The 24968-nt window shown below is 60.5% G+C and overlaps 1 protein-coding gene across 1 annotated transcript in view; it reads left to right on the top strand.

The window, feature by feature from the left end:
• Positions 1 to 20830, top strand: part of TSPEAR (thrombospondin type laminin G domain and EAR repeats) — a 53946-nt gene extending 33116 nt beyond the window's left edge. The window contains exons 6-11 of the mRNA XM_030328793.1: positions 139 to 365; positions 2045 to 2231; positions 3395 to 3624; positions 15353 to 15540; positions 17798 to 17899; positions 20677 to 20830. Of these exons, the coding sequence (XP_030184653.1) occupies positions 139 to 365; positions 2045 to 2231; positions 3395 to 3624; positions 15353 to 15540; positions 17798 to 17899; positions 20677 to 20830 (1088 nt within the window). The remainder of the gene's footprint in view (positions 1 to 138; positions 366 to 2044; positions 2232 to 3394; positions 3625 to 15352; positions 15541 to 17797; positions 17900 to 20676) is intronic.
• Positions 20831 to 24968: the final 4138 nt, after the last annotated feature.

Below are 24968 nucleotides of genomic sequence, written 5' to 3'. Positions count from 1 at the left end.
ATGCCCCCAGGCGAACCACCCTGGCAGTCGCTGATGCTGTGGGGTCACGGCTCGGGGCCCTGGGGTCACACTCCCAAGCCGGCCTGTCGGCTTCCATGCGGGGAGGCACTAAGCGGGTCTCCACGTTTCTACCGCCAGCCAAGGAGAAACTGGACTACGTGGAAGAACATCAAAGCCTGTTCACCGACTCGGAGACGCTGGGCATCGAGGTCTTTGCCATCCCCGAGGCCGGGCTCTTCGTGGCAGCCGCCAACCGCAAAGCCACGTCCGCCATCTACAAGTGGACCGATGGGAAGTTCGCCTCCTACCAGAACATTCCCACGCACCAGGCACAGTCCTGGAGACACTTCACCATTGGGAAGAAGGCAAGTCTGCGTTCGGCGAGTTTCTCAATCCCTCTTATCTTGGAGAAACCCGGAGTCCAAAGGTTGGGACCCCTTCCGTAGGAAATACGGGAAGAGTATTCCTCGTGGTTTCAAAGTCTTACTTAGGTTCTGAGGGGCTTTCGAGATCAGACACTTGGTGGGGTCTCTAAGTCCAAAGTGTGACGTGCCTTTGGCTTCCTACAAAATAAAGACACGACCATTCCTAAGATGCGGTCAAGTCCGTGTAGACCCATTGTGACTAAATTGAGAGCTTGTTGGCTCACTTGATGAGCTGGTCAACAGCGCAGAAAGCATCTCAGAATGCGGACGACCACGGTCCTGTCTCCTTGACTCACTCCAGGTCCCGAGGACATGCGGTGTCCAAACGGAGAGGGACAGGCCCTTAGGTCAGGGTGTGAGACCCTCACGGACAGCCCCCTGCCAGCCGGGGCTGGATGAGCCAGAAGGCGTGATGTGTGGGGGGGTGTCTGAGCCGCGCCCCCAGCACGATGCACTCTCTCCCCAGCCCCGACACCCTCTGCTGCAGGGGCAGTGGCCGAGGGCCTCCCCCCACGACCCCGTGCCCGTGCTCCAAAGCACTCACTCACCAACACGAGTGTGCCCCGTGCGGCCCTGCCCTCACTAGGGGCACCCTGACGAGGAAACAGCCAGCAGGTCAGACAGACCTCTAGGCCACCGCCCACCATGGCCCAGCCGTGCTCCCAGTCCAGCATGGCGGATGAGTGACTGGTGCTCTGGCCTTTTGGTTGACGGCATTTTCATTATAAAAAATGCAAACTTTTCTTTTTTTATTTTAGAGAGAGTGTGAGAGCACGAGCAGGGAGGGGCAGAGAGAGAGAGAGAGAGAGATAGAGAGAGAGGGAGAGAGAGAGAATCCCAAACAGGCACCACACTGTCAGCTCAACCCAGTGCGGGGCTCGATCCCCCAACCATGAGATCATGGCCTGAGCCGAAATCAAAAGTCAGGTGCTTTGGGGCGCCTGGGTGGCTTGGTCGGTTAAGCGTCCGACTTCGGCTCAGGTCACGATCTCACGGTCTGTGAGTTCGAGCCCCGCGTCAGGCTCTGTGCTGACAGCTCAGAGCCTGCAGCCTGTTTCAGATTCTGTGTCTCCCTCTCTCTATGACCTTCCCCTATTCATGCTCTGTCTCTCTCTGTCTCAAAAATAAATAAATTAAAAAAAAAAAAGTCAGACGCTTAACCAACTGAGCCACCCATGGGCCCCTAAGAAATGTTAACTTCACGTCAAGAAATATTAGGAAATTCAGAAAAACATTTCACCAAAGCAGGTGCCGGGCTCACTGAGCGCACACTCGCTTCCGGGCTCAGCAGACACACCCCACACGCCGAGCCGGCTTGCCTCCTGGTCCCATCCCACGTTGGGCACCTGCGTGTCCTACTCAGCTATGTGACAACACGTGCGTCTGTGCGGGAGGAGGACGTGATCGTGTGTTTCTGCTTGTCCGGGTGATGGGCGCAGTTCTGTGCGCAGAGCCGTTCCTGATTTTGGAGACAAAAATGGAGACAACAGACTGATGAACGTGACTGACAGATCCGGAGAGACAGTGGCCATCGGACAGAGACGCAGGTGCTCAGAAGATCAGCCCCAGGCCCCTCGCACAGGTGACAAGAACCAAGTGTCCCGGGTCCTGTCTTTCAGGTCTTCCTGGCTGTGGCTAATTTTGAACCGAATGAAAAGGGCCAGGAGTTCTCTGTCATTTACAAATGGAGCCAGAGGAAACTGAGGTTCACACCGTACCAGAGGGTCCCCACCCACAGCGCCCGGGACTGGGAAGCCTTCGAGATGGCCGGGGAGCACTTCCTGGCCGTGGCCAACCACAGGGAAGGTAGGCTGTGGCCTCCCACCTGGAAGGGAGCCACGGGGCGGGGGGCTGACTCACCCGAACCCTCACCTCCTGACCACGTTATAATAAGCCACACCCAGCCTGATTCTTCGGGCTTGGCCATCTGACAGTGACGTCTGAGGGTGAACACACCTGAGCACCCTGTCAGCGTCCGGGCAGGCGGACAGGTAGGCACAGTCCGTGCGGGTGCCTGCCCTTGGGAGAGCGGTTACGGAAACTCGGGCTGCCCAGCTGCACAGACTGCCGCATTCGAAACTGACCACCCGACTGACTGACTGACCAACCAACCAAGTGACTAACCTTCCCGGAGGAGGTGACTGAGACAGGTGTGAAGGCCAGCTGTTCGCCCAGCATGCCCGTGTCCCCTGGAGGGACGTCGGCGTGGACTCCGGCTGGCAGAACAGACTCGCTGGAAGGATGGGGGGGCTTTTTTGCCCCAGAACACGCCTTCTGCACACAGACCCTGTGACACAGCGGGTGCGGTGGGGGGACAGGCCTGGCAGAGGCCGGGAAGCCTGGTTTCTGGGTCAGTGACGGCCTGAGTGACCGCAGCAGGCCCTTCCTGGGTGTGTAACTCTCGAGGGCAGGGTTCAGGGCAGCTCTGCCCACAACCCGTGGGGGAGGAGCCCTGCCTCCCGGCTCATGGGCAGGGGGACCCCAGGGCCCGCTCCCCAGTGCTCCCCAGGGAAATGAGTGTTCCGGGAGAGGCTGGCCCAGCCAGGGGGGCTCCTGGGAGCATGTTGTGGGGAGGGGCCTTCCGGGAAGAGGGTCAGGAAGTGCAAAGGCCTGACCTGTGGGGGACAGTGAGAGCAGGGGCTCTCAGAGGGAGAGAGCAGGGGGCAGTGTGAGCGGTGAGGCTAGGGAGGGGTTGGGGCCCCGTCTCCAAGACAGAGGGCCGTGGGGCAACAGGTCTGGAGCCCTCAAAGGCAGGGACCCAGGGAGCACCTTCCACTGGGCACAGGGGCAGGGAGTGCCGGGTGAGCAGGGAAGGTGCCCGGCGGCCAGAGGCCTCGGTGCACAGGACAGACCCCTCCCTCCGGCCTGGGGCAGGGCCAGGGCGGGCCAGGGCTCTGCCATGGCCGCCGTGAGGCCTCGGAAGTCCGCCTCCCCCCCCCACCCCCGCCAACGCGGCTGCTTGGTGGCAGGTGATAACCACAACATCGACAGCGTCATCTACAAGTGGAACCCGAGGACCCGACTCTTCGAGGCCAACCAGACCATTGCCACCTCGGGCGCCTACGACTGGGAGTTCTTCACCGTGGGGCCCTACTCCTTCCTGGCGGTGGCCAACGCCTTCAACGGCACGTCCACCAAGGTGCACTCCCACCTGTACGTCTGGCTCCTTGGCTCCTTCCAGCTGTTCCAGGCCTTCCTGGTAAGGAGCCGGCGGGAGGCCCGCGTCTCACCCCTGCCGGGCCGCGTGGCACCTGCGGCATGGCGGCCGGAGCCGGGACCCCCCACCCCAGACCCTCCTCACCCAGGCACCTCCCCCACAGGGCTCAGGCTGAGCCCGTGTTGCCTGCAGCAGCCTGTTACCCCGAGTAGGGCCTGGGGGGCCCTAACGTGTGGCGGGAGGGCCCTTGACCTGCCCTCCCTCCGGCACGGAGCTCCCCTGGGCAGTGCCGGATGCTCGGGGGCCCTCATGCCCCCCGACTCGCCTTTGTGGGGGCGTCAGGCTCCTGTCCTGGGGCAGCTGAGCAGCGGCCCCGGGCCCGCCCGGGGGTGAGGGACGGGGCAGCACCGCCCACTTCTCCCTCAGACCACGAGTGTCCCGTAGCTGGTTCCAGGCTCTTGGGCTACCCGCTCGTGAGCAGAGGATCATGGAGAGGAAGCACAGGTGCTGGTGGGGGGCGGGGGGTGGGGGGCCACTGTCTCAGTCTCAGGGCTGGAACTGGCTGCCCATCTGTTTTCCTGGTGGAGCCGTGGGGACTCCCTGTCTACGTCCGGGAACAGTGGAGAGGATGCACCACCAGTGTGACTCCTTCCTCCCTGGATCCTTCTTGAACATTCCTTTTTTGGTTTATCTGTCCCCTCATCCGCCCGGGAGAAATGCTTCGAGGGCCCTCTGAGCCTCGGGGTGGTGGCTCCTTTGGCATTGGACGTCCCGGCGAGGCATCCTGTGCGGGCAGTGCCCACAGCCTGAGGCCAGTGGTCACAGGACAGAGGAGGGAACACGGGAACACGCGGAACCCACCCTCCCGTCGGCTCTTCGGGGAACTGGGAAGGGCAGGCGGGCTTTGCTAAGCAGCGCCTACCTTGAGACCAGCAGCCGTGCAGAGAGGCTGTAGTGACCGAAGGCAGTCTAGAACATTCCACACGCGCCGTCCCATCTAGGACAAACCTGGAGGTGGCACGTGGGGTGGGCCTCAAACGCAAGGGAGGAAAGATGAAGTTCAATGGTTCGGGCTCCTCTGCGGGGTGGTGGAGGGGTAGCATAGGGAGGTGGAGCGCTCAGAGGAGCCCGCGGCGAGGACACGGACGGGCTCGCGGACAGCAGCTCGAGCCAGTTCCTGTTTGTTCCCGCCGCCGGACTGGGCTTGCACCGGTCACGGCCGGCCGGCTGGAGGCCGAGGCACTGTCCGCCGCCCGCTTGGGGGGCTCACGCTGCAGCCCCCCCCAAATCCCAGCCAGGGCACCGCGTCCCAGTGACGTTAGGACAAGCCCCAGAGGGCGAGGACAGCTGCAGGAGGGGCAGCCGGGTCCCCGAGTGCTGACATTGCCCCAGAGGGTGTGGGCGTGGGCGGGGAGCCGGCCCGGCCCCGAGTTTCCCAGCAGGGGGGCGGTCATTGCTGGGGCTGCTGGTTCCTGAGATGGGGCGCCCCGGGGAGAAGTGGGACCGGGGTGGGCACGATTCCTTTGCAGCCACGCGCCTTCGTAACGGCCGGAGGGGCTGAGCGGGCTGAGCCGCGTCGGCGGCGGCTGCTGGCCGAGCAGTAACCACGCAAGGCACCCGGACCAGGAGCTTCGCCCGCCTCCTCCCGCTCAGTCCTCACAGCCACGCTGTGAGCTAAGTGCTGCCCCAGTGTCCCTGTACAGCTGGGGAAACTGAGGCACGGGGGTCCCAGGACTCGCCCCTGCCGGAGCCGCAGCTCTGGATGGGAACCCGGGCGGTGTGGTGCTTGCTCTTACTCCGTTCGGCGGAGGACAGGGTCCTCGGGCACGCGCTCCTTACGTGGCATCCGCCATCGCCGTGATGCCTTGTGAGCGCCAGGACCCGGAAAACAGCTCGGACGGCCTGGGGTGGGGCGGTCCCAGCAACGGGCCTGGGTGTGTGCGCGCCGGTTTAAAGAGCATCCCGAGAGGGCTAGCCTGGGGTCTGCCTGTCAGGGCCCACGTGGACCTAGACACCAGGCCTTTGAGACTAAAGACGCAGGAGCGTCTGGGGCCTCCGCTGGGGCATCTGGGGCCGGACGGCCTGGGAAGCGGGCCTCCACGGTGGCAAAGTCAGGAATCCCCAGGAGGCCCAGACACACGGGGACGGCGGCTGGGAACGAGCATGTGGCACTGAGCAGCTGTGAAAGGCGACAGGCCGACGCAGCTCGTGTGGAAAGTCCGTGGGCTCTACGCTTACTCCGCGTCACCGGGTCGCGTGGATGTCCTACCGTGAGCGCGCCCAGCCTGAGGTGGGGTTCCGGGTGCTCGCACATCTGTAGCCCACACGAGGGGCGACCGCAGGAACTGAAGGCTTTATTCTGGAGGAAGATTCAGGAAGCTTGTTTCCGGGTTCCTGCCTGGCTTGGGGGTGCAGTTTGGAGATTTTCACCAATGCCCACCGACGCCTTGACCCTAAACCTCCTGCATCTGAACAAAAGGCCAAGTTAGAGGGCGTTCGTCATCTTGGCTCCTCATCCGGGGCCACGACCAGGGGGCCCGGCTCCCGGAGCACAGCCCAGCACCGACCATCCTCACCATCACCTCCAAGCCGACGGCTGGGGCCTCCCGGGGTTTGACCCGATCACACGAGCTGGTAGCTAAAACAGCACGTACGTCCATGCCGGAGACCAGGCTGGCTCTGGGACACAAGGGGGTTTTAAAAATTATACTGATCTGCAGAGGTGTTCAAGAAGGTATTACATTTATAAAGTCAGCACAGAGCTCTGAGGAATCACAAGTACAGTTGCTGGCATCACATTGTTAACGTGACTGGAAAATCAAGGTCGGGGAAACTTCTAGAATGCAGAACCAGAAGCTGAGACAGAGAGGATCAAGCCGGGAGATCCAGAAGAAGTGATGCTGGGGAAGAGAGCAACGGGGACATCAGAGGGGATCCCCGAGACCCGGGAACACGCCCTCGGAGGGGGCGCTGGCCCCGGAGACCGGATCACGCGGGTCTGACTGTGTGAGGAAATTCACGGGCATCGCAGGAAAGATCCTAGGACACTTTCCCAGTTTCTCACCCGTAGCCGTGCGCCCTGGCCCAGAATCTGCCCTCCGTGATCCTGGGGAGACCACTCAGCCTGGATTCTGTTTGCTGCGCTTTGTGTAGGAGGAGGGGCACAGAGTGCCACAAATGTCAGCGGCTTCCTGCCACCGAAGGTTAGTCCTCACCAGGGGAAGCACTGTGAGGTTCCCGGCTCTCCCCTGCCACGTGTCTGCACCGTCGGAGCCTCGACCACGGCCAGGAGAGGCGGGAAGGCCCCACTGGCCGGCACTGGTCACATGAGCTGGCGTAGCTGCATGGGACACTGGGAAAAGTAGGGGAAGGTGCTGTCCTGGAGGTGTGCCCCGTGGGAGTCACGCCCGACACAGGAGATCAGAATCAGAACTGGTGGCTCCAACCAAAGATGGTGGTGAAGGCAAGTTCCAGAATGGGAACCAGTGTCCAGATGGCACGGGGGGAGGTTAGGGAAGCAGGACTCCGTGCAGGTGGGCTGAACGGGATGCAGGAGTGACCACGTGGGTAGATTCCCCGGGACGGCGTCGCAGGTGCGGCATCCGCGGGGCAGGAGGGAACGGCTCCCGAGGTGGGGGGCTGGGGAGGGGGTGCGGCAAGAGGCTGGAAGACATGGTCGTGTGCAGAGATGGGGTCTCCTTCCCCAAGAAGGAAAAAGAGGGAAGCAGGGATGGATTCCGGAAGAAGCAGCAACCAGCATCTTGTTGAACAGCCACGATGGGCAGCCCTCTGGGGCACGTGTGCGGGAAGCCATAGGCAGAGCCGTCACCGTTCAGACTGTACGTGGGGATGGTCCCAGGGCTGGCCCGGAGCTCCTCCCACCACTGAAATCCCCGGGCAGGGCGTGAGCTCAGCCTGGCCCCCGGCTCTGCCAGAGTGACTTTGGGGCAAGGCCAGCACGCTAGAAATGCGAACAGTGGTGTCTGGATTCTAGAGCCATCCTGTGGACAAAGTCTGGGGTCCGACACTGAGTGCATCTCTTGGGGCTGGTCAGTAGAGGGCCAAGGGCAAGGGGAGGTGGAAGGAGGGTGGGGCCCCCTGTCTTCATCCTAGAGCTGCAGTGCGGTGTGAAGAGCCCATGCCCACACTGCTCGCAGGAATCGGAGGGGTCTCCGCAGGACCCAGGCAGGGGCAGCTCTGTCTCCAGGTGCCCAGGCCGGGCGCGGGCAGCCTGGGGCTCCCCAACAGGCAGGACCAGGTGGCGCGGAGGCCCGCCCTGTGCTTGGGACACTGTTTTCCCCCTTGCTGGCAGCCTCATGCAGCCACTCTGGGATTTCCGCTGAGGGCCACCTTTCTTGCTTCCCCTTTTGAAAAGCCTTTCTGCCATTTACAGAGATAATTGAAGGGGGGTCTGCGGCTGCATTTACTGGCTCTTGATTCCACCTCAGACCCATTTCACAGCTGAGAAAACTGAGGCTGGGAAGTGAGGGGACCCAGTGGGGGACACAGCTGGTACGTGCGAGAGCCAGTGCGCACAAACGAGGCCCCATCGCTGGTGTGGAGCCTGGAAGGGGCCCCTGGGGATGCGTGTCTCCTCGCCCTGCCTGTGTGTGCGCCCCGTCCCCCTATTGCAACAGGGTCGGGACAGGTGTTGAACTCCGCCGAGCAGACTCACCAGGGTCTTAGAAGGCAGGTGGGAGGCACTCCCGGGCTGGGGTTGCAGGAGTCTGTCCTCAGCGACACGGGCGGCGGTGGACAAGCCGGCCCGGGAGGTGGGGGGCGGCCACGCTGCATTTTCGGGCGGCATCTGAGAGCCAGCACCAGCCTGTGCCCAGTCTGGAGCTGTCCCAGCAGCCAGAGCTCCGGGGGCACCGCCACCACCGGGCCCGACGGGCGACAGCAGCCCCGCGCCCGGCCCGGAGGCCTTCTCCCGCGTGCCACACCGCCTCATGCCTCGACCACACCTCAAACCCACAAAATCCCACTTTCATGTTTTGCCAACATTTTTCACATCACGTTTAAGTCCTTTTAGGTCCTGGTGATGCCTTCGTGTGTTTACGATTTGGTTTGCAGTTTGTAACGTCTTTTGTGACCGTGAGCTTTGAAGCGGGCAAGGTGGGGTGCTTTGAAGGCGTGCGCACGTGGAGAGGTGCTGACCTTGAGGAGGCCCTTTCTGGAGGCACCAGCCAGACATGGGGTGCAGTGGGGGGCAGGGGGGCATTTGAGCAGTGGCTGTGCACACAGATGTGCTGGGAGGGAGCCGGGGGCATCCCAGGGCTGCAGGGTTTGTGGCTCACCTGGGGCGCATTCCTCAGCCTCACCCCCTACGTCTCCCCACCTCTCCCACCAGGAGTTCTAGAACCTTCCTTCAGCTGGCAGGGTCCAAAGCTCCAATGACTTTGGCCCATCGGCTTAGATCAAAGAAGGCCAGAGCTGGGGGTGTCCGGGAAGGAATGAACCCCACCCACGGGAAACCCCGCCTCCAGCTGTGGCGCCTGGGCCCGGGTCACCCGGTGTGGACCCAGAATGGAGGGGAGAGGCGAGCGGCTGACCAAGTCAGGGTGTGGATGTGGGAGGCGGGACTGATGCATGTGCCGCTGGCAGAAATGAGGTCCAAGAGCCAGAGGGGCCAGCTGAGCGCCCACGGGAGCCCCGGGAGAAAGGGTGTGAAGTGTGGGGAAACAGGTTGTCTGGGGCGGGGGGCAGGCAGGCCGGTTATCAGCGGGTATGTGGGGCGGGGGGGTGAAGCTGAAGTTTGTCAGAAACGTAGCTTCCACCGGGAATGTAAAGGGCCGGGAAGGAACTGGAAGACGGGCCAGAACGTTGGGTTCAGAGCCCTACCGAGGGGAGGGTCGCGTAAGAGTGCCCCTCGGTGGTCGGTGCGCCGGACAGCCCTGGGAGGGGGCTTCCTCCTGGTGACTTCTGCGGCCAGGCAGCCTGGGGGATGGGACCCTCGCCCACTTCGGCCACCTGCATGCCACGAGGACAGCAGCGTCCCCCCGGGACCCCTTGGGGGAGCTGCCTGCGTGCCCCTGGCAGCTCACCCCGCCTCCCGTCCTGCACCCCAGGTACCCCCTGACCTCGATTCTTTGCTCCCCGAAGCCAGAACCCAAGGGCCTCCTGGCCCAGCAGCTGATCCTCTCCTTCCCGGGAGCCCACCCACCCTGGAGGGAGGTTGTCAGGGGCTCCAGGTACACCTGGCTGCCGAGTCCCCCAGAAGCGCCATTATCCCCGTGAGGTGCGTGGGCAGCCCGCCAGGCCGCGTGCTGGGGGCTGTTGGGACAGGGCACCGGGGGATTTCCACTCAGAAGGAGGGAGGGAGGGGCCCGCCCAGCCCAGCAGGTGCCTGGCTACCTTGCTGGGTGCCAGGCAGGGTTTGGCAGAGCTGTTTGATGTGGGAAGTTCTTCTTCTCTCTCTGATGAGTCCCTAACGTGCCTAGAATCCAGGAGCCGCCTGACATCGGGCCCCAGGCCCATACACCCCGTGCCCAGGCTGGTGCAGCCCCAGGTAGAGACTCTCCCCACTGTCACTTCTGAGCCACGGGAGCCCGGCCTCCGGCCCAGGGCGAGGGTGTTGGCCCTGTTCTGTGAGGGCCGCTGGCAGCCCCGTGCGGGGAGGAGGGCTCGCTGACGGCCGACGGCCACGATCGGGGAGACCTCGTGTGGGCCTCTGCCACCCTCCGCCCAGATGAAATACAGGATGCCTCGTTCGGTTTGAATTCCAGGTAAACAATGAATAATTTCTTGTAAAATCATGTCCCAAGTCGTGCATGGGATACACATAGACTGAAAACTCATTGTTTATCTGAAATGCAGATTGGATGAGGCACCCCCATACTCGCCGTGGCAGGCGCCCCAGGGCGGTGGGCGTGCGGACGAGAGCCTCGAAACCACACACACCTGAGTGCTCCCCCCTGCCTTACTGCCACCAGACACACCTCGTCCTTCCTCCTCCCCCGGGACCTCTTCTCCCTGTGCTCCCAGAGCCTCCCGCAGCCCCTCCGTGCTGGGACTGAAGACAGGTGAGCAGGCCGAGGGTCACTTGGAGCTGGAAGGAAGCCGTGGCGACTGGGGAGATCCCGTCCTCAGAGCAGCTCCCGGCCGCTTGTACTGCAAGGGTGGGCCCAAGCGCATGTGTGCATGCAGATATGCACACGTGTGTGCATGGGTGCGTGTGCATGTCTTGGGTATGTGAGTGTGCGCGGGTGTGTATGTGCCTACACACGTGTGTGCATCCGCGTGCACACAGGCACGTGCATGTGTGTATACAGGTGCGTGTGTGTGCGTGTTTGTACAAGATGCGTGTGTGCGCACAGGTGCAGGTCTGTGTGTGCAGGTGTGTGTGCAAGCATGTGCGTTTGCAAGTGTTAGTTTCCCAGTGACGTGGCTTCTTCAGCACAGGGCTGGGGGAGCATGTGACATTCTGACGACTCCCGTTCGGTTTCTGGGAAGTCACGGAGCCACAGGCGGAACTCTGCACGCGTGGGTCCTGAGCAGGTGTCCCGTGCAGCAGCCACAGAGAGGACGGGGCTGAAGACTCCATGGGCCCCAAGTGTCTCAGAGCCTCCTCAGATGTTGTGAGGTGGCCCCAGGGGACGGAAATCGTGCCACCTCGTGGAGCCACAGCCACGACAGGACAAGCTCATCCAAGAAAGCTTTAGCCCGGCTCCTGGCCCCCACAGGGAGGCAGTGACTGCCAGGTGTCCTGGCCCCTTGTCCTTGTCCTTGTGGCTCTTATTCTTTTAGCCGAAACTCGCCTGTTTCTGCTCCTCAGGAACAGGTCCGGACCCGTTTCTAGAGCAGCAGACCTGGGAGCCCAAGCGGGGCGAGGCCTGTCCTCCGTCAGGGCCCTGCTGGCTGGGTCACGGCAGGCAATGGCGCCCTCTGCTGGGCGTGGAGAGAATGCCGCCACGTCAGGCCAGAGTTTGTTCTTTGTCCCGCAGCTGGGGTTGGCTCGGCTCTGAGGCTGACGGGGGACGGGGCAGCACATCCCGAATCTGCACGTGGGCAAAGTGACAGACGTGCCGAGGAGGGGCAGGCACGTGAGGCCTCGCTGGGCATTGTGTAGCCAGGGAGGGACGCGGTGGCGGGTCACAGGCACGCTCCTGCCGTACGGCCAGCTCCGGCCCAGCCAGGACAATCTGGGACCCGCCCCCCGGCCGGACGCAGTGTCCCCAGGGGAGCAGCCCGGTCCCCAGCCTGCGCGCTTCTTGGCTTTGGGCATCCCCTCGCCCCTGGGCTCGGTCCTAGTCCACACAAAGGAATCCCCCTAGACCCCGGCCCTGAGCACGGCCCCAAAATGTGCAGGGCGGGGACGGTGCTAAGAGCCAACTGTTGCCCAAACACGAGGAGTGTCCCTGTGTCCGGGGCCGCGGCGGCCGGCAAGATGTGTGGAGGTGACCTCCCGTCCTTAGCACGCTGCAGGGGTTCCCCAGCAACGTGCCTCAGACACTGACCCAAAGCACCGAAGACAAATCTTTTTCTTGCCTCCGAGGTGCCTGTGGACACAGATCCTGGATCTATTGTCCTGTTCCAGCTTTCTCGGTGGCCGGAAAAGCTGAAAGTTAGCCTTGGAAGGAAGGAACGGACCCTCTGCCTTCCACCACGCTTCATTCTCACGGGCCCCACCCCCACGCTTTCTGCCCCCCCACACACACACACAGCTCCCCGCTACCCCCTGCCGCCGGGCAGGTGCACCCAGAACACGCCGAGCGCCTCCTCTGGGCTCCAGCATGGCCCCACGGAAGATTCCAGATGAGGAGAAAACGTTTGCTTTTGTCAGCATTTTTACACATTGGGTGCGAAGTGATGTCTCTGTGTGGTTTAAAGTTGTTAATTCCCTGAGGACTCAAGATAGGGGGCGTGTGTCCACGCATTTATTGGCTTTCTGTACTTTCTTTTGGGAAATGTCTTTTGTCCTTATTTTAATTTTTTTTTTTTTTGCCTTTTCATTATTGAAAGACAGCTGTGCTCACCACTATGCCACCAACACGCCTTTTCACTATTGACAACGTAGGAGTAACAGCCTTGTGACAATATAATGTTATCCCTGCCTGTGTGTCAGGCTGCTGTGCAACGTGTGTGCGCACGTATGTGTACATGTGTGCAAGCGCGTGCATGCATGTGTGTGCGTGCACGTGTGTGTGCATGTGTACATGTGTGTGCTATGTGTGCTTGCTTTAGACGCCCGGGATCTGTCAGTATTTTGCTGTGAACGCTCAGCTGTCTGTATACGCCCAGAGCTCACCTTCCAGCGCCCTTGAGCATCTGTGCGGCAGACCCTGGCTCGGCCCGGCAGGGTCCGCCCTCAGCCCTGGCAATGGCCTCCAGCTTTTCCTGCAAAGCAGGGCTGCTGGCAATCATTGTCACTTCTGTCTGAAAAGGGCTTCATTTTACTTTCATTTGTGAAGGATAATCTCACCAGTTTTAGAATTCAGAGCTCACACACTTTGAAGATGTTTCTCCTTTGACGCTGAGCACCGCTGGTCTCCAGTGAGAAGTCCGGGGTCACAGGCACGGCCGTCCCTGCGCTGATGTAGCGAATGTGTCTTCTCCCGCTGCCTTTGAGGTTCTCGCCTTGTCTTCTGTTTCAGTGATTTGAGCACCACGTGTCTGGGCGTGGATTTTTGTGTTTATACTGCATTGGGTCTCTGATCTTGGATCTGTGGTTTGGTGTTTTTAATCAAATGTGGGAAGATTTTGATTTAAATGTTTTCTTCTGCCTCGTTCTCTTTTCCTTCTGGAAGGTCCAGCTGTATGTGCGTTGATCGCGTTGCATTATCCCCATTCTGTTCATGTTTGTTACCATCCCCTTTGTGTGTTTCAGTTTGGGTGACCGCCAGGGGTCTCCCTTCTGGCTCCCTGACGCCCTCTGGACGGCCGGCCGGGTGGCTCCCCGTCCCAGCCCTTTTCCCTACACTCCCATCAGAGTCATCGTGGCTTGTGCAGCTTCAGTATTGGCACCGTTGGTACATTTCTGTCCAGTATTTTCTCTTGATCAGGGGTCACGCTTGCCTTCTACTTACGCTTCTGGCCTCTCGCCTGTTGTTTGTCTGTGGGTCCCGGGAAACTCGCCCCATGTGTGCAGTTCGGGAGCCAGACAAGGACTTGAGAGAGGTTAACGGGGAGACATCAGGGCTCCCCCTTCTGTGCCTCCCTCCTCTCTCGGATATTCCCCTCTGTCTCTAGACACTCTGGGGACTCCAGACTCTCCCCTCAAGACCCCCAGCCAGTCAGCCTGCCGCACCCACCCGAGTGCAATGCCCACGTGCGGTGGGACAAGGACAGTCCTCAGAGGAAAAGTCAGACAAGCACACACCTTGTGCATGTGATTCCCTTTGTTCAAGGGTCACGGCCCCTCCGGTTTCTGCCTGCCCTTGGCCACTCTCCAGAACCTTCCGATAGTTGCATGCACAGTCGTGTTTACGGTTGCTTTCGGCAGGGGTCAGTCTAACAGGCAGCCCTCTGCCACCATCAGAAGCCGAAAGTCAGGAGGCAAACTTCAAAAAAAATTTTTTTTTAATGTTTATTTTTGAGAGAGAGAAACAGAGCACAAGCAGGGGAGGGGCAAAGAGAGAGAGAGAGAGAGAGAGAGAGAGAATCCAAAGCAGGCTCCAGGCTCTGAGCTGTCAGCCCTGACGTGGGGCTTGAACCCATGAACCATGAGATCGTGACCTGAGCTGAAGTCGGACACTTAACCAACTGAGCCCCCCAGGTGCCCCTGGAGGCAAACTTTTAAAGACAACCTCAATGCAAAGTGTGCCACTGGAGAGTTTCTGCAGCTCTCACCAGCCCGTGGGGACAGATGGGGTCAACAGAACCCCCTTCCTGCGGACATGGGAACTGAAGGCCCGGCAGCCTGCACTTGCCGTGGTTCAGGCTCCCCTGGGCGTTGACATGCTCTCCCATCAGCCACAGACCCCGCCCCGGGGAGCGACCACGTTCTCCCTCTCCTCGGTCCCTACCATTTGCTGTCGCCCAAAGGGCCTCTCCCTGTGCCCGCCCCTGGTTTTCCCGGGAAAATGTCTCCGTTTATTTCCGCCCCCGCCCTCTCCCTCCGGGGCTCAGACCCAGGGCCCGGACCCGGACCCCTCGGGTCCTCTCCTTCCCTGCACCACCTGCGTCACCACAATCCCTGAGATGCTGGCCATAAAACCGGACACGAACTTCCTCCTCGTGGGCCCCACGTGCAAATCAGCGCGTGCAGCTGGAGGTCGGGGCAAAGGCTCCACGGCTCGCCACTCGGGTCCAAGTCCGGCCCCGTTGCGCCACGTGCGTCTCACCCCCGAGGGCTGTAAGTGATTTGTAGCCTGCATGGGAGCCCAGAGACGGGGCTGCCGACGGGGTCCGAAGAAAGCCTCAGGCCAGGGAGAGCGTGTGGTGAGGAACACAAGTATCTAGAGGCTGCTCCCGAGTTCAGAGCCAGGACTGGAGGAAGCAGGGAGGGTTCCCTGGAAGAGGTGTCATAGCAGCTGGAGGGGCAGCATTGCGCATGGGGGAGTGGGGGACTCAGAAGGCTAAGGGGCACGTTGCACAGATGACCTCTTCGGGCGTGGGTGCAGCTGGGCACCCACCCTCGGGACAGGAGTGGTGGCGACGAGGCCGGGAAAGCGAGCGAAGCCAGACGGGGACTGCCACCCGACTGGTGCCTGCAGCGCAGTGGGGCCCCAGCCGCGTCTGCGGGTTAGGGGTGTCTCCCCGCGGCCGCGCCGGGACCCTTCCGAGGGCCTCTCTTCACGCCCGCCCCCCCGCACTCCTCTTTCTGTCCCAGACGTTCGGCGCCGCGGACTGGGAGGTGTTTCACATCGGAGAGAGGGTCTTCCTGGCCGTCGCCAACAGTCACAGCTACGACGTGGAAATGGAAGCACGCAACGACTCCTACGTCATCAACTCGGTCATCTACGAGCTGAATGTCACCGCGCAGACCTTCGTCAGGTTCCAGGAGATCACCACCTGCAGGTGCGCCTCGAGGCTGGGGGCCGGCTAGAAGGGCAGGGCACGGCGTCCCAGGGGCTCTGAGGCGTCGGCTGCCTGCGCCGCCCGCTGGGGCCCACCCGGCGGAGGCGACACGGCTCTGAGCCCGGCGCGAGACTCCCAGGGCACACGCGGCGGCCGCCTGAGGCGCGGTGCGCGGCCGCTGGGGGCGTGACGTGGCCTCACTCCTCAACACGTTGCGAACCTCCCGCTGGGCCCGCTGACGGACTCCGTGGCCTCTGGATTGCGAGTCTGCACGACGAGCAACCGTCTCGAATAAGCTTCGACTTGGCAAACGCGCGACGTCTTGCCACACGCCCAGCGTCACGTGACCCCAGCTGAGCCAGCGGTTCTTGAAATGTGCTTTGAGATACGAGTGCTTTGGATGACGAGCCTGTTTCCAGGGCGAACTGCGCTCTCAGACCAAGGTTTTACTGTATTTGTGGGCTCGGCTCTCACCGCTTTCCAACACTGTGACTGGTTGGTTGGCTGCGATTCAGTGATTTTTACTAAATTCACAGAGATGTGCAACCACCACCAGGTAACTTGGAACGTTTCCATCACCCCAAGAAGAACCCCTACCATTCAGCTGCCCCTCCTGCCCCCACCCCAACCCTGGCAACCAGCGTTCTACTTTCTGTCTCCACGGGGTTCCCCATTCTGGATGTTTCCAAGACGTGGAGTCATATGGGAGGTGGCCTTTGGTGCCTGGCCGCTCTCAGCGCGGTCCTCAAGGTTCACGCACGCTCCGGTGTGTGTCAGCACTCGCCGAAGAATACTCCATTATGCGTGGGCGGATCCGTTTTGTGTACCCCCTAGATGATGGACATGTGGGTCTCTCCACCTTGACCAAATGGTGTGGCTCTGGAGGACAGAGATATACCCGTTCTGGGGGCTTAGCAGGGACTCACGGCTGGACGCCTCCGTTTCTACCGCGTTAAAGCAAAGCTGGCCTCTGCTAGGAGTCTGGTGCAGACAGCGTGAGTCCCACGCGCCTTGACTCGAGAACCCGCCGCCTCTGGACGACTACCTCCCGGGGCACCACCCTGCCCGTCACCCGCGGCCACACCGCACAGGCGAAGGCGTGGCCGGCCTCTCCTCGGGGAGCACTTTGGAGCCGAATCATAACTGGCCGTCACTGGAGGCGGCCCTAGACAAGAACCTGGTGGTGGAAGAGAAGAGGCGATGCCCCCGAGTGTGCCGGGGGCCGCGTGAGCCCCCTGCTCTAGGCCAGCGCCTCGGCCCCCACAAGGAAGGAGCCCAGAGGCAAGTCCGCAGTAACACGGGTGGCCCTCCACCCCCTGAACAGCCCACGGCTCTGAGCTGCTGGACGCAGACACACTGGCCTGGCCTTGGGCGCCCGGCCGCATCCCGCCTGCCACACAGCGGTGGCCTCGGCCTCCCCATCCAAGAGGAGTGCGGCGGCAGGGGGTGGGGCGTGGGATGAGAAACAGAGCTTCTGAACGCAGGAGGAAGTTTCTGTGTCGGCACCTGAGCAGGTACCAAGCAGGGAGCCGAGGGGCAAGCCCGTGTCCTCACTCCTGCCTCCAGGGGCTCTGCACGCCCCCGCGGAGTGACCGCAAGCTGGGGACCTCTTCTCCGCTGGCTCCCCCTCTTCACAGTGACGGAGTTTCGCCTTCGTTCCACGGCAGCACAAGCACCCGTGGACGGACGGAGGGATAAGCAAACCGTCCCTCCACACGGTGGAGGGTCATCCGGCCTTGAAAGGGCTGTGACACAGGCCACCACACGGCGGACCTCGAGGACGTCATAGCGAGAGAGATAGGCCAGTCACCAAAGGACAAAAACGCTGTGGGTTCCACTCGTACGAGGCCCCTCGAGCTCGCAATTCAGAGACGGGGAGCGGGGTGGGGGCCAGGGCTGGGGGCGCGGGGTTAGTGTTTCACGGGGACAGAGGCTCCGTTTGGGGACCCGAGAAGTCTCCGGAGACGGACAGTGGCGATGTTAGACAGTGTTATTAATGTACTTAACACTGCTCGACTGTATGCTTGAAAATGGACAGGATGAAAATTTTATGCCATTTGTATTTTATGATTTAAATTCAAAAAACGTTTTTAAAGTGAACGACCAGTTCGCACCTCCCTGGAACGGACCCACGCGCCGTGTGACGAAATCGCTCTGGATCTGGGGTGGGCAGCGGGCCCGGGGTTCTGCGCCTGAGGGAACGGTCTGGAAGCCAGAGCGCCGGCTGCCGCTGATGCCTGCTCACCTGTCTCCACAGCGCTCTGGACTGGGAGTTTTTCTCGGTGGGAGAAGATTATTTCCTGGTGGTCGCAAACTCCTTCGACGGGAACACCTTCCTGGTAAACAGTATTATTTACAGGTAAGGAGCCTCCGAGGGCCACCCCCTTCCACACAGCGTGGGTTTGTCGGCAGTGGGGTGAGCGCCGGCCACAGCCAGGCACAGGCGGGCAGTCTGTGGGTCCCCTCAGAGCAGGCCGAGTCTGGGTCATGCCCCGGGGTCAGCCGGGTGGCCCGGTGGTCACGCAGACGCCCCCACCGTCGGATCCTGGCCGCAGGCACAGTATTCCGACACCGTGCCTTGAGAGTTCGCGATATTTCATTCTACGAAATGTTCCCGTCCAGGACTGTGGCAGCTCTGTCCCCATGTCAGATGTCCTGCCTTTCCTCACACACGCACCGGGGCGCTGTCTTGAAGTCGCCTCTGGGAGGTTTTCGAGTTGTGTGAGCACAACACCTGGGACGTTTCCCTTTCAATCTCCAGCTGTTGATCATGACGTTTTGAACCTGCCCCCCCAGACTGGGATAGTTCAAATAGTAAGATGTATCTACTTTCTTTGTGGTTAGCTTAAATTCTTTTTTTTTTAATTTTTTTTTTTTTTACATTTTTATTTATTTTTGAGAGACAGAGCACAAGCAGGGGAGGGGCAGAGAGAGAGGGAGACACAGAATCCGAAGCAGGCTCCGGTCTCTGAGCAGTCAGCACAGAGCCCGACGCGGGACTCGAACCCGCAGACGGTCAGATCATGACCTGAGCCGAAGTCAGACACTTAACTGACTGAGCCATCCAGGCAGTCCTGGCTTAAATTCTCTTATGAAGCCACTGGGACTTTGTTCGCGTTCAATAGCATCTCTTGAACAACTTGCCCAATTTCTCCCAGGGTTATCAGTGAAGTCAGTTTTTTCTTTTACCTGTTCTCCAGACAATTTTGGTCATCTATACCTTACTAGAAGAATCGCCAAGTTTCTTTAGCCTGTTTGATTTACTAGAAAGTAGAATTTTTAACATGACAAAGCAGTTTTGAAATTCATGTGGAAGAATAAATTTTCAAATGTGGCCAAGATTTTGAAAAAACACAGTAGGGGAGGAGGCCCTCAGACAATGGAAACACAGCAGGTGGTTTCTGCGAAAACTAAACACGCAGGCGGGAAGGCATATAGTCCAGAAGAGAAGCCAGCAATTTACGAACATTTAATGTGATAAATGTGTTTCAAGTCAATGAGGAAAGCATGTGCTATGTGTTACTTAATAAGTAATTGTGTATAATTTCCTATCCGTCTGGAGGAAAACACAGCCATACCCTGCTGCATATTATACACAGAAATAAACTTTACAGGGATTAAAAATCTAACTGTAAGCAAGTAAACAACAGAAATATTAGCAGAAAAGCTAAGACAACTTTGACCGCAAGCTTACCCAGGAGGGCGCGACGCCTCCATAAACAAGGCCTGTGCAGGGGCGCCTGGGTGGCGCAGTCGGTTAAGCGTCCGACTTCAGCCAGGTCACGTTCTCGCGGTCCGTGAGTTCAAGCCCCGCGTCGGGCTCTGGGCTGATGGCTCAGAGCCTGGAGCCTGTTTCCGATTCTGTGTCTCCCTCTCTCTCTGCCCCTCCCCCGTTCATGCTCTGTCTGTCTCTGTCCCAAAAATAAATAAATGTTGAAAAAAAAAAAAAAACAAGGCCTGTGCAAGGTTGCCGGGAAGATACCCTAAACTTCAGGGTTCTGGGGGAAAAGGCATCCTATTCACAAAGAAAACTATTGGGGCGCCCGGGTGGCTCAGTCAGTTAAGTGTCTGACTTCGGCTCAGGTCATGATCTCACGGTCTGTGGGTTCGAGCCCCGCGTTGGGCTCTGTGCTGACAGCTCGGAGCCTGGAGCCTGTTTTGGATTCTGTGTCTCCCTCTCTCTCTCTCAAAAAAAAAAAAAAAAAAAAAATTAAAAAGAAAACTTTTGACCACACATTTAATGGAAGAGGAACCCCTACAGGTTAATCAAAGCTAATTTTAATTTGGAAAAATGGGCAAGGGCACGAACAGGAATCACGGGAAGAAAATCAGACACCTGAGTAGAGCAGACATTAGGAGCTGCTCTCTCAAAGCCTAAGGACGGTGCCTCCCCAGCTTTAAAGGCTGTTTGAAGGCCCCGCCCCTTGCGGAACAGCCCCGCCCTTCCTTCCCCGTCAGAACAGGACCTGCCCAGGCCTTTCTGGGAAGTTTCCGGGCAAATACCAAATGAAAACCATGGTGCCCTTTGACCCAGTTGCCCACCGTGGGAACCCCACCCTAGAAAGTGAAGCCACCGCCAGTGAACCCCTTTTGGGTGGCAAACCCTAGAACGGCTGATGGCCACACATGGTGGGCAGGTGTGGGGGCCCAAAGTGGGGAGGGGGCCGGGCTGCAGAGCCCCCTGTAAACAGACGGCACGATGGTGATGCCCTTGTGGTGACAGGTATGTGTTTGAGGGCACGTGCTCACTGTCAACACCGACCCCAGGAGTAGGGGAGGCCCTGGCTCAGCCCCTACAATGAACCTTCTGGAACCACCGGGATCCCCTCCACGTCCCCCCTGCCCGTTGAGGGGGGTTGCCTGCCACACGGCACTCTGGACCAGGGGCAGAATCCGGGACGGATGCGAGGAGCTGCGGGGTCTGGGACAGGGCAGTGTCCCCCTTCCTGCCTCAGTTTCCCTCTCTGCAGGCTGACTGTGGTGCGGAGAGCTTGTGCAGCCCGGGGGGGGGGGCAGATGGGGGCAGAGGGGTAGGAGCAGGCCCGGAGAGGGTCCCGGAGGGTCCCGCTCGGACGCCCAGCGCACCTCGCCCCCCCCTGCCTGTGGCCGGCCAGGCTGACGGTATGTCTCCGGCAGGTGGCAGGGGTATGAAGGGTTCGTGGCCGTGCACAGCCTCCCGACCTTCGGCTGCAGAGACTGGGAGACCTTCCGCACCGCGGCGGGTTCCTACCTCGTCTACTCCAGCGCGAAGGAGCCCCGCTCCCGGGTGCTGAAGCTGAGGACGGGGTGAGGGCACCGGCGCCCCCCCCCCGGAGCCCTGGGAGAAGCCGGCCCTTTCCGGGCCCTGGCCCTCGTCCGGGGGGCCGTCCGTCCACCTCTGCCCCGGTGACCGTCGCGGCGGATTTGGGGGCTCCGCGGGCGGTCGGGCCGGAGTCGGGTGCTGCCCTGCGAGCCCGGGCGGGCTGCCCGGGGTTCGCCTCAAGGGAGAAGTTCATACAAAATTTTACCTCAGAACCAGCGGGACCTCCCCACGGTCCTCCCGGCCCACCCGGGCGCGGGCACAGGCTTCACGCGGATTCACGTATCTCACACCGGCTATTTATTGTATACTGTCTGTACAGAAATATATTTATGACGCTCTTTACCAAAGGCCTGAAGGCGTCTGCGTGTTTGTGGGGGGGGACGCTTCACTCGGCCAGCGCGGTGGGATGTGCCCTCGGGTCCCGGGTCACCGAGCCGGAGGGCGCCCCTCCTCTGCAGGGACTCGCTGCCTCTTCTAGCCTCGGTTTAGCCAGGAATGCGGCGGGGGTCGGTTTTGGGGAGGAACCAGCGGTGCGGGGACTGGGTCCCACCCCATCCCACCCCATGCAAAGCCACGCAGGCCGGCTCCCTGGTCACTGCACTGGCCTCGTGGACGTGCGGGGTGCACTGGGGACACCTCCTCGGGGCCCGCGCTCACTCGGCTCCCATGTCTAACGCCCCAGCCCTGCCCGGCGGGGGCCTCCTGCCTCCCTGGGCGCGACAGGACACACGCCCTCGCAGTCTGCGTGTAAAAGAACGGCCATGTGCTGCAGCCTTTGCTGGGAAGGCCTGTGGGGTGAGGACCAGGCCAGGCCTATTCCATCACCCGTGGCCACGGGCTCCAGGAGAGCGAGGGCCGGGGAGGGACGTGGAGCCGGGCCACTGCCCGAGCTCAGGGACCCACCCTTGGTTTGGTACTCTGCTGTTTCTGTCTTTCAAGTTTCAACTCTCAGTGATCTTTGCCCAAGATCACAGAGCAGGGGGCACGGCGCAGCCCCAGCTGTCGCCGGGGTCTGGCTCCCCACGGCCACGTGCATGTGAGAACGGGGTGCCCTTCCCGCTCCCAGGAAGGAAACCTACCCCACGCCTCCTCCGGCCAGGCCAGGTTTGGGATTTCAATACGGATTTCCAAAAGCTGAGATTTTTCTGAGCCCCCTTCAGGCCAATAAGCGGACCGTGTGCCTCGGGGAGGGCTGGAGCTGACCCCGGACGAGGATGTCCCTCCCCAGGGAGAGCCGCAGAGGGCAGGGGGGCCTGGGGCTCGAGGGAGGTCTGGGCCAGGTGGTGATGGCGACAGCCGGTCCAGGGACAGCCGGCCGAGGGTGCCACATAAAAATGCAGGCTCTCCAGCTAAATCTGAATCACGGATGCTGTTTTTAGTATATGTGAACCCCAAATACTGCACGGAACATACACTAAAGGAGTATTTGTTGTTCCCCTGAAATTCAGATTCAAAGCGGTGTCCTGCACTCCCAGAGAGGGGTCGTGGGGAGACGAGACCTTCTTAGGGCCAACGGGGGACGGGGCCTCCGATTTTATCTGAGATTTGACACAAGGAAGAAAGAGACCCCACGGGCTGGGGTGGCCTGCCGGGGGGCGGGCAGCCCTCGGGCAGGGTCGGCAGAGGGCACTGGTGGGTGGTCATCTTGGGGGCTTATTCCACAGGTGCCTCCACACAGGAGAGGGGAGGTCGGCCCGGGATGGTTACTTTTATGTGTCAACCGGGAGGATGTTTCTGGTTGAGATTAACACACATCACAGGAGTCTGGATAAAGCAGGTGGCCTTCTGCAATGCAGGGGCCTCACCCAATCAGGTGAAGGGAGGACTGGAATGAATGGAACAAAAGACCAGCCTCCCCGGCAAGGGGGATTCCCCCGCCTTCAGACCGGAATGCACCTTCGGCCCTGCCAGGTCTCCCCCCGGCCGGTGGCCCTCAGCAGCCGCTGAAATCCTCTGCACCCGGTCCCTGTGACAAAGCTCGTCTCTACACATCTCGTCCTGGCGGTTTTGATGCTCTGGAGAGGCCTGGTGAACACAAGAGGCTAACAGGCAACGGCCCGCAGGAGTCCCACTTGCCACTTCCTGATCACCAAGCCTCAGTTTACCCATGGGGGAGGGGCCAGCCGGGCGCCACCCCACGCAGCTTCTCTCCCCCTGGAGTGACCCAGACGTACACAGTGGCCTCTGCCAGGCTGGTGTTGCTGTGTGTCTGGCTCGCCATGGGGGACGAGCCCAGGGAGGAAGGAGGCAGGTGACAGCGGCACATACAGTGGGAGCCACCTCATCCTGCCCGGGACTTTGCAAGCAAACGGTGCCTCCGCGTCCTTGGCACAGAATCTGATCTCCGTTCTACTGGGTGGAAACACAAAAGTGTAAATCAAGATCTGTTTAAATTACAAATGCAAGCAAGAGGGGAAGTGGAGAGAACACTAAAATATTTACATCTTTTCAAGTAAGCTCTCCTGGTTTTTGTCCGTTGATGAGCATTTGCAAGGCGGCCTGCGCTTTCCCATGAATTCGCACGTGGTTTGACGTGGCCACCTTCTTGTCACTTTGGCAGCTGAGCCGCATTTCACCGAGGCGGTATCCCGGAGTGTGCCGGGCTGGGTGTCTTTTGTTAACCCGTCGGACTCTCAACCATCTTTACAGTGGTAAATAACTTGAAGGACGTGTTGGTACAGCTGCAGTTCGCTTGGGGTCATTTCTCCGAAGTCGCGATTTCCGGGAGAAACGTCCGTGAAAACTTCTGCACGGACTTCTCAATCCCAGGGCTCCCTCCTGAAGCCCGGACGAGGCTCGGCACGACCAGGGTGCGGGATCACACCTGCCCCGTCAGCCCGGCCAACGCGGGGCTTTGCCCATTTCGCCATCCGCCAGGTCACCACGTGGAGCGCACTGGCAAGGTCGCGTGTTCACCGCGGTCGACACTCGACACTTCCGGCGCGATGGGCTCCTCTTCCGGGCACCTCTTAACCTCGGCACCACCAACATCCCCCTCACCCTCTGCCACACATGCACATGTTTACCTCACATACATGCATGTCCCCCCCAGGCACACATGCCTGCACACACGCACACACACAGACATACGCACCTGCACACACACACCCATGCACATCCCCCTCACAGACACACCCACTCATGCACACACACATAACCACCCCATGCACACACGTGCACATGTATGCACACACACACACCTCATATACATGCACACCCACACCCACCCACACACGTGCACACACCCCCACATACTCCCTCCACATACCCACTGATGTACATGCACATGTCCACCCCATGCACACATATGCACATATACGCACATACCACTTCACATGCACGCACACCTACACACACCCACACACATGCACATCCCCCACACGTACATAGACACCCACTCACGCACACACACATGCACACACATGCACATACACATACATTCCACTCAAACACATATTCACTCATCCACACATGCCTACACACACGTACACGCACCCATGCATATACACCTGCATGTGAACACACACCCATGCACATGTGCATATACACTCTTACATGTGTGCAAATGCACATATACCCCACAGCTGTGCACACACACACGCACACAGGTGTGTACAAACCTTCCAGGCCCTTCTAGCCAGGGACCGTGTCTTGGGCATGTCCCCAAGGTGCCCTGGGAGATCCCAACCCTCCCCAGGGTGTAGGTGCTCCAGGTGCTCCCCACTTTCTCCAGGGTGCACATGTTCTAAGTGCTCCCCAACCTTCCCCAGGGCAGGTGCCCCAAGTGCTCCCCAACCTTCCCAGGGTTCACGTGCTCCAGGTGCTCCCCGACCTTCCCCAGGGCGCAGGTGCCCCAAGTGCTCCGCACCGTCCCCTTCTCTAGTGGTATGTTGCTGAGAAGACCGTCCAGCGGGACCGTGGAGTGCACACATTTCCTGTCAGATGGAGCGGGGTCAAGCCCTGTTTCTTCTCTTTACTGTTTGAACTCGAGCAAGTAACCGAACCCCTCAACCTTGGTCTCCTGGGGCCCCTCACATCTAAAATAGGGGACCCCTCATCCCCGGGCTGCAGCATGAGGACGTGGTATGGCCGCTGCGTGGCCCGGGGCACCATTCCTGGACACACG

This window comes from Lynx canadensis, chromosome C2 (genome assembly GCF_007474595.2).
Source record: "Lynx canadensis isolate LIC74 chromosome C2, mLynCan4.pri.v2, whole genome shotgun sequence".
NCBI lineage: Eukaryota > Metazoa > Chordata > Mammalia > Carnivora > Felidae > Lynx > Lynx canadensis.
Note: the sequence above shows the minus strand (reverse complement) of the source record. Positions and strands in the feature narration are given on the sequence as shown.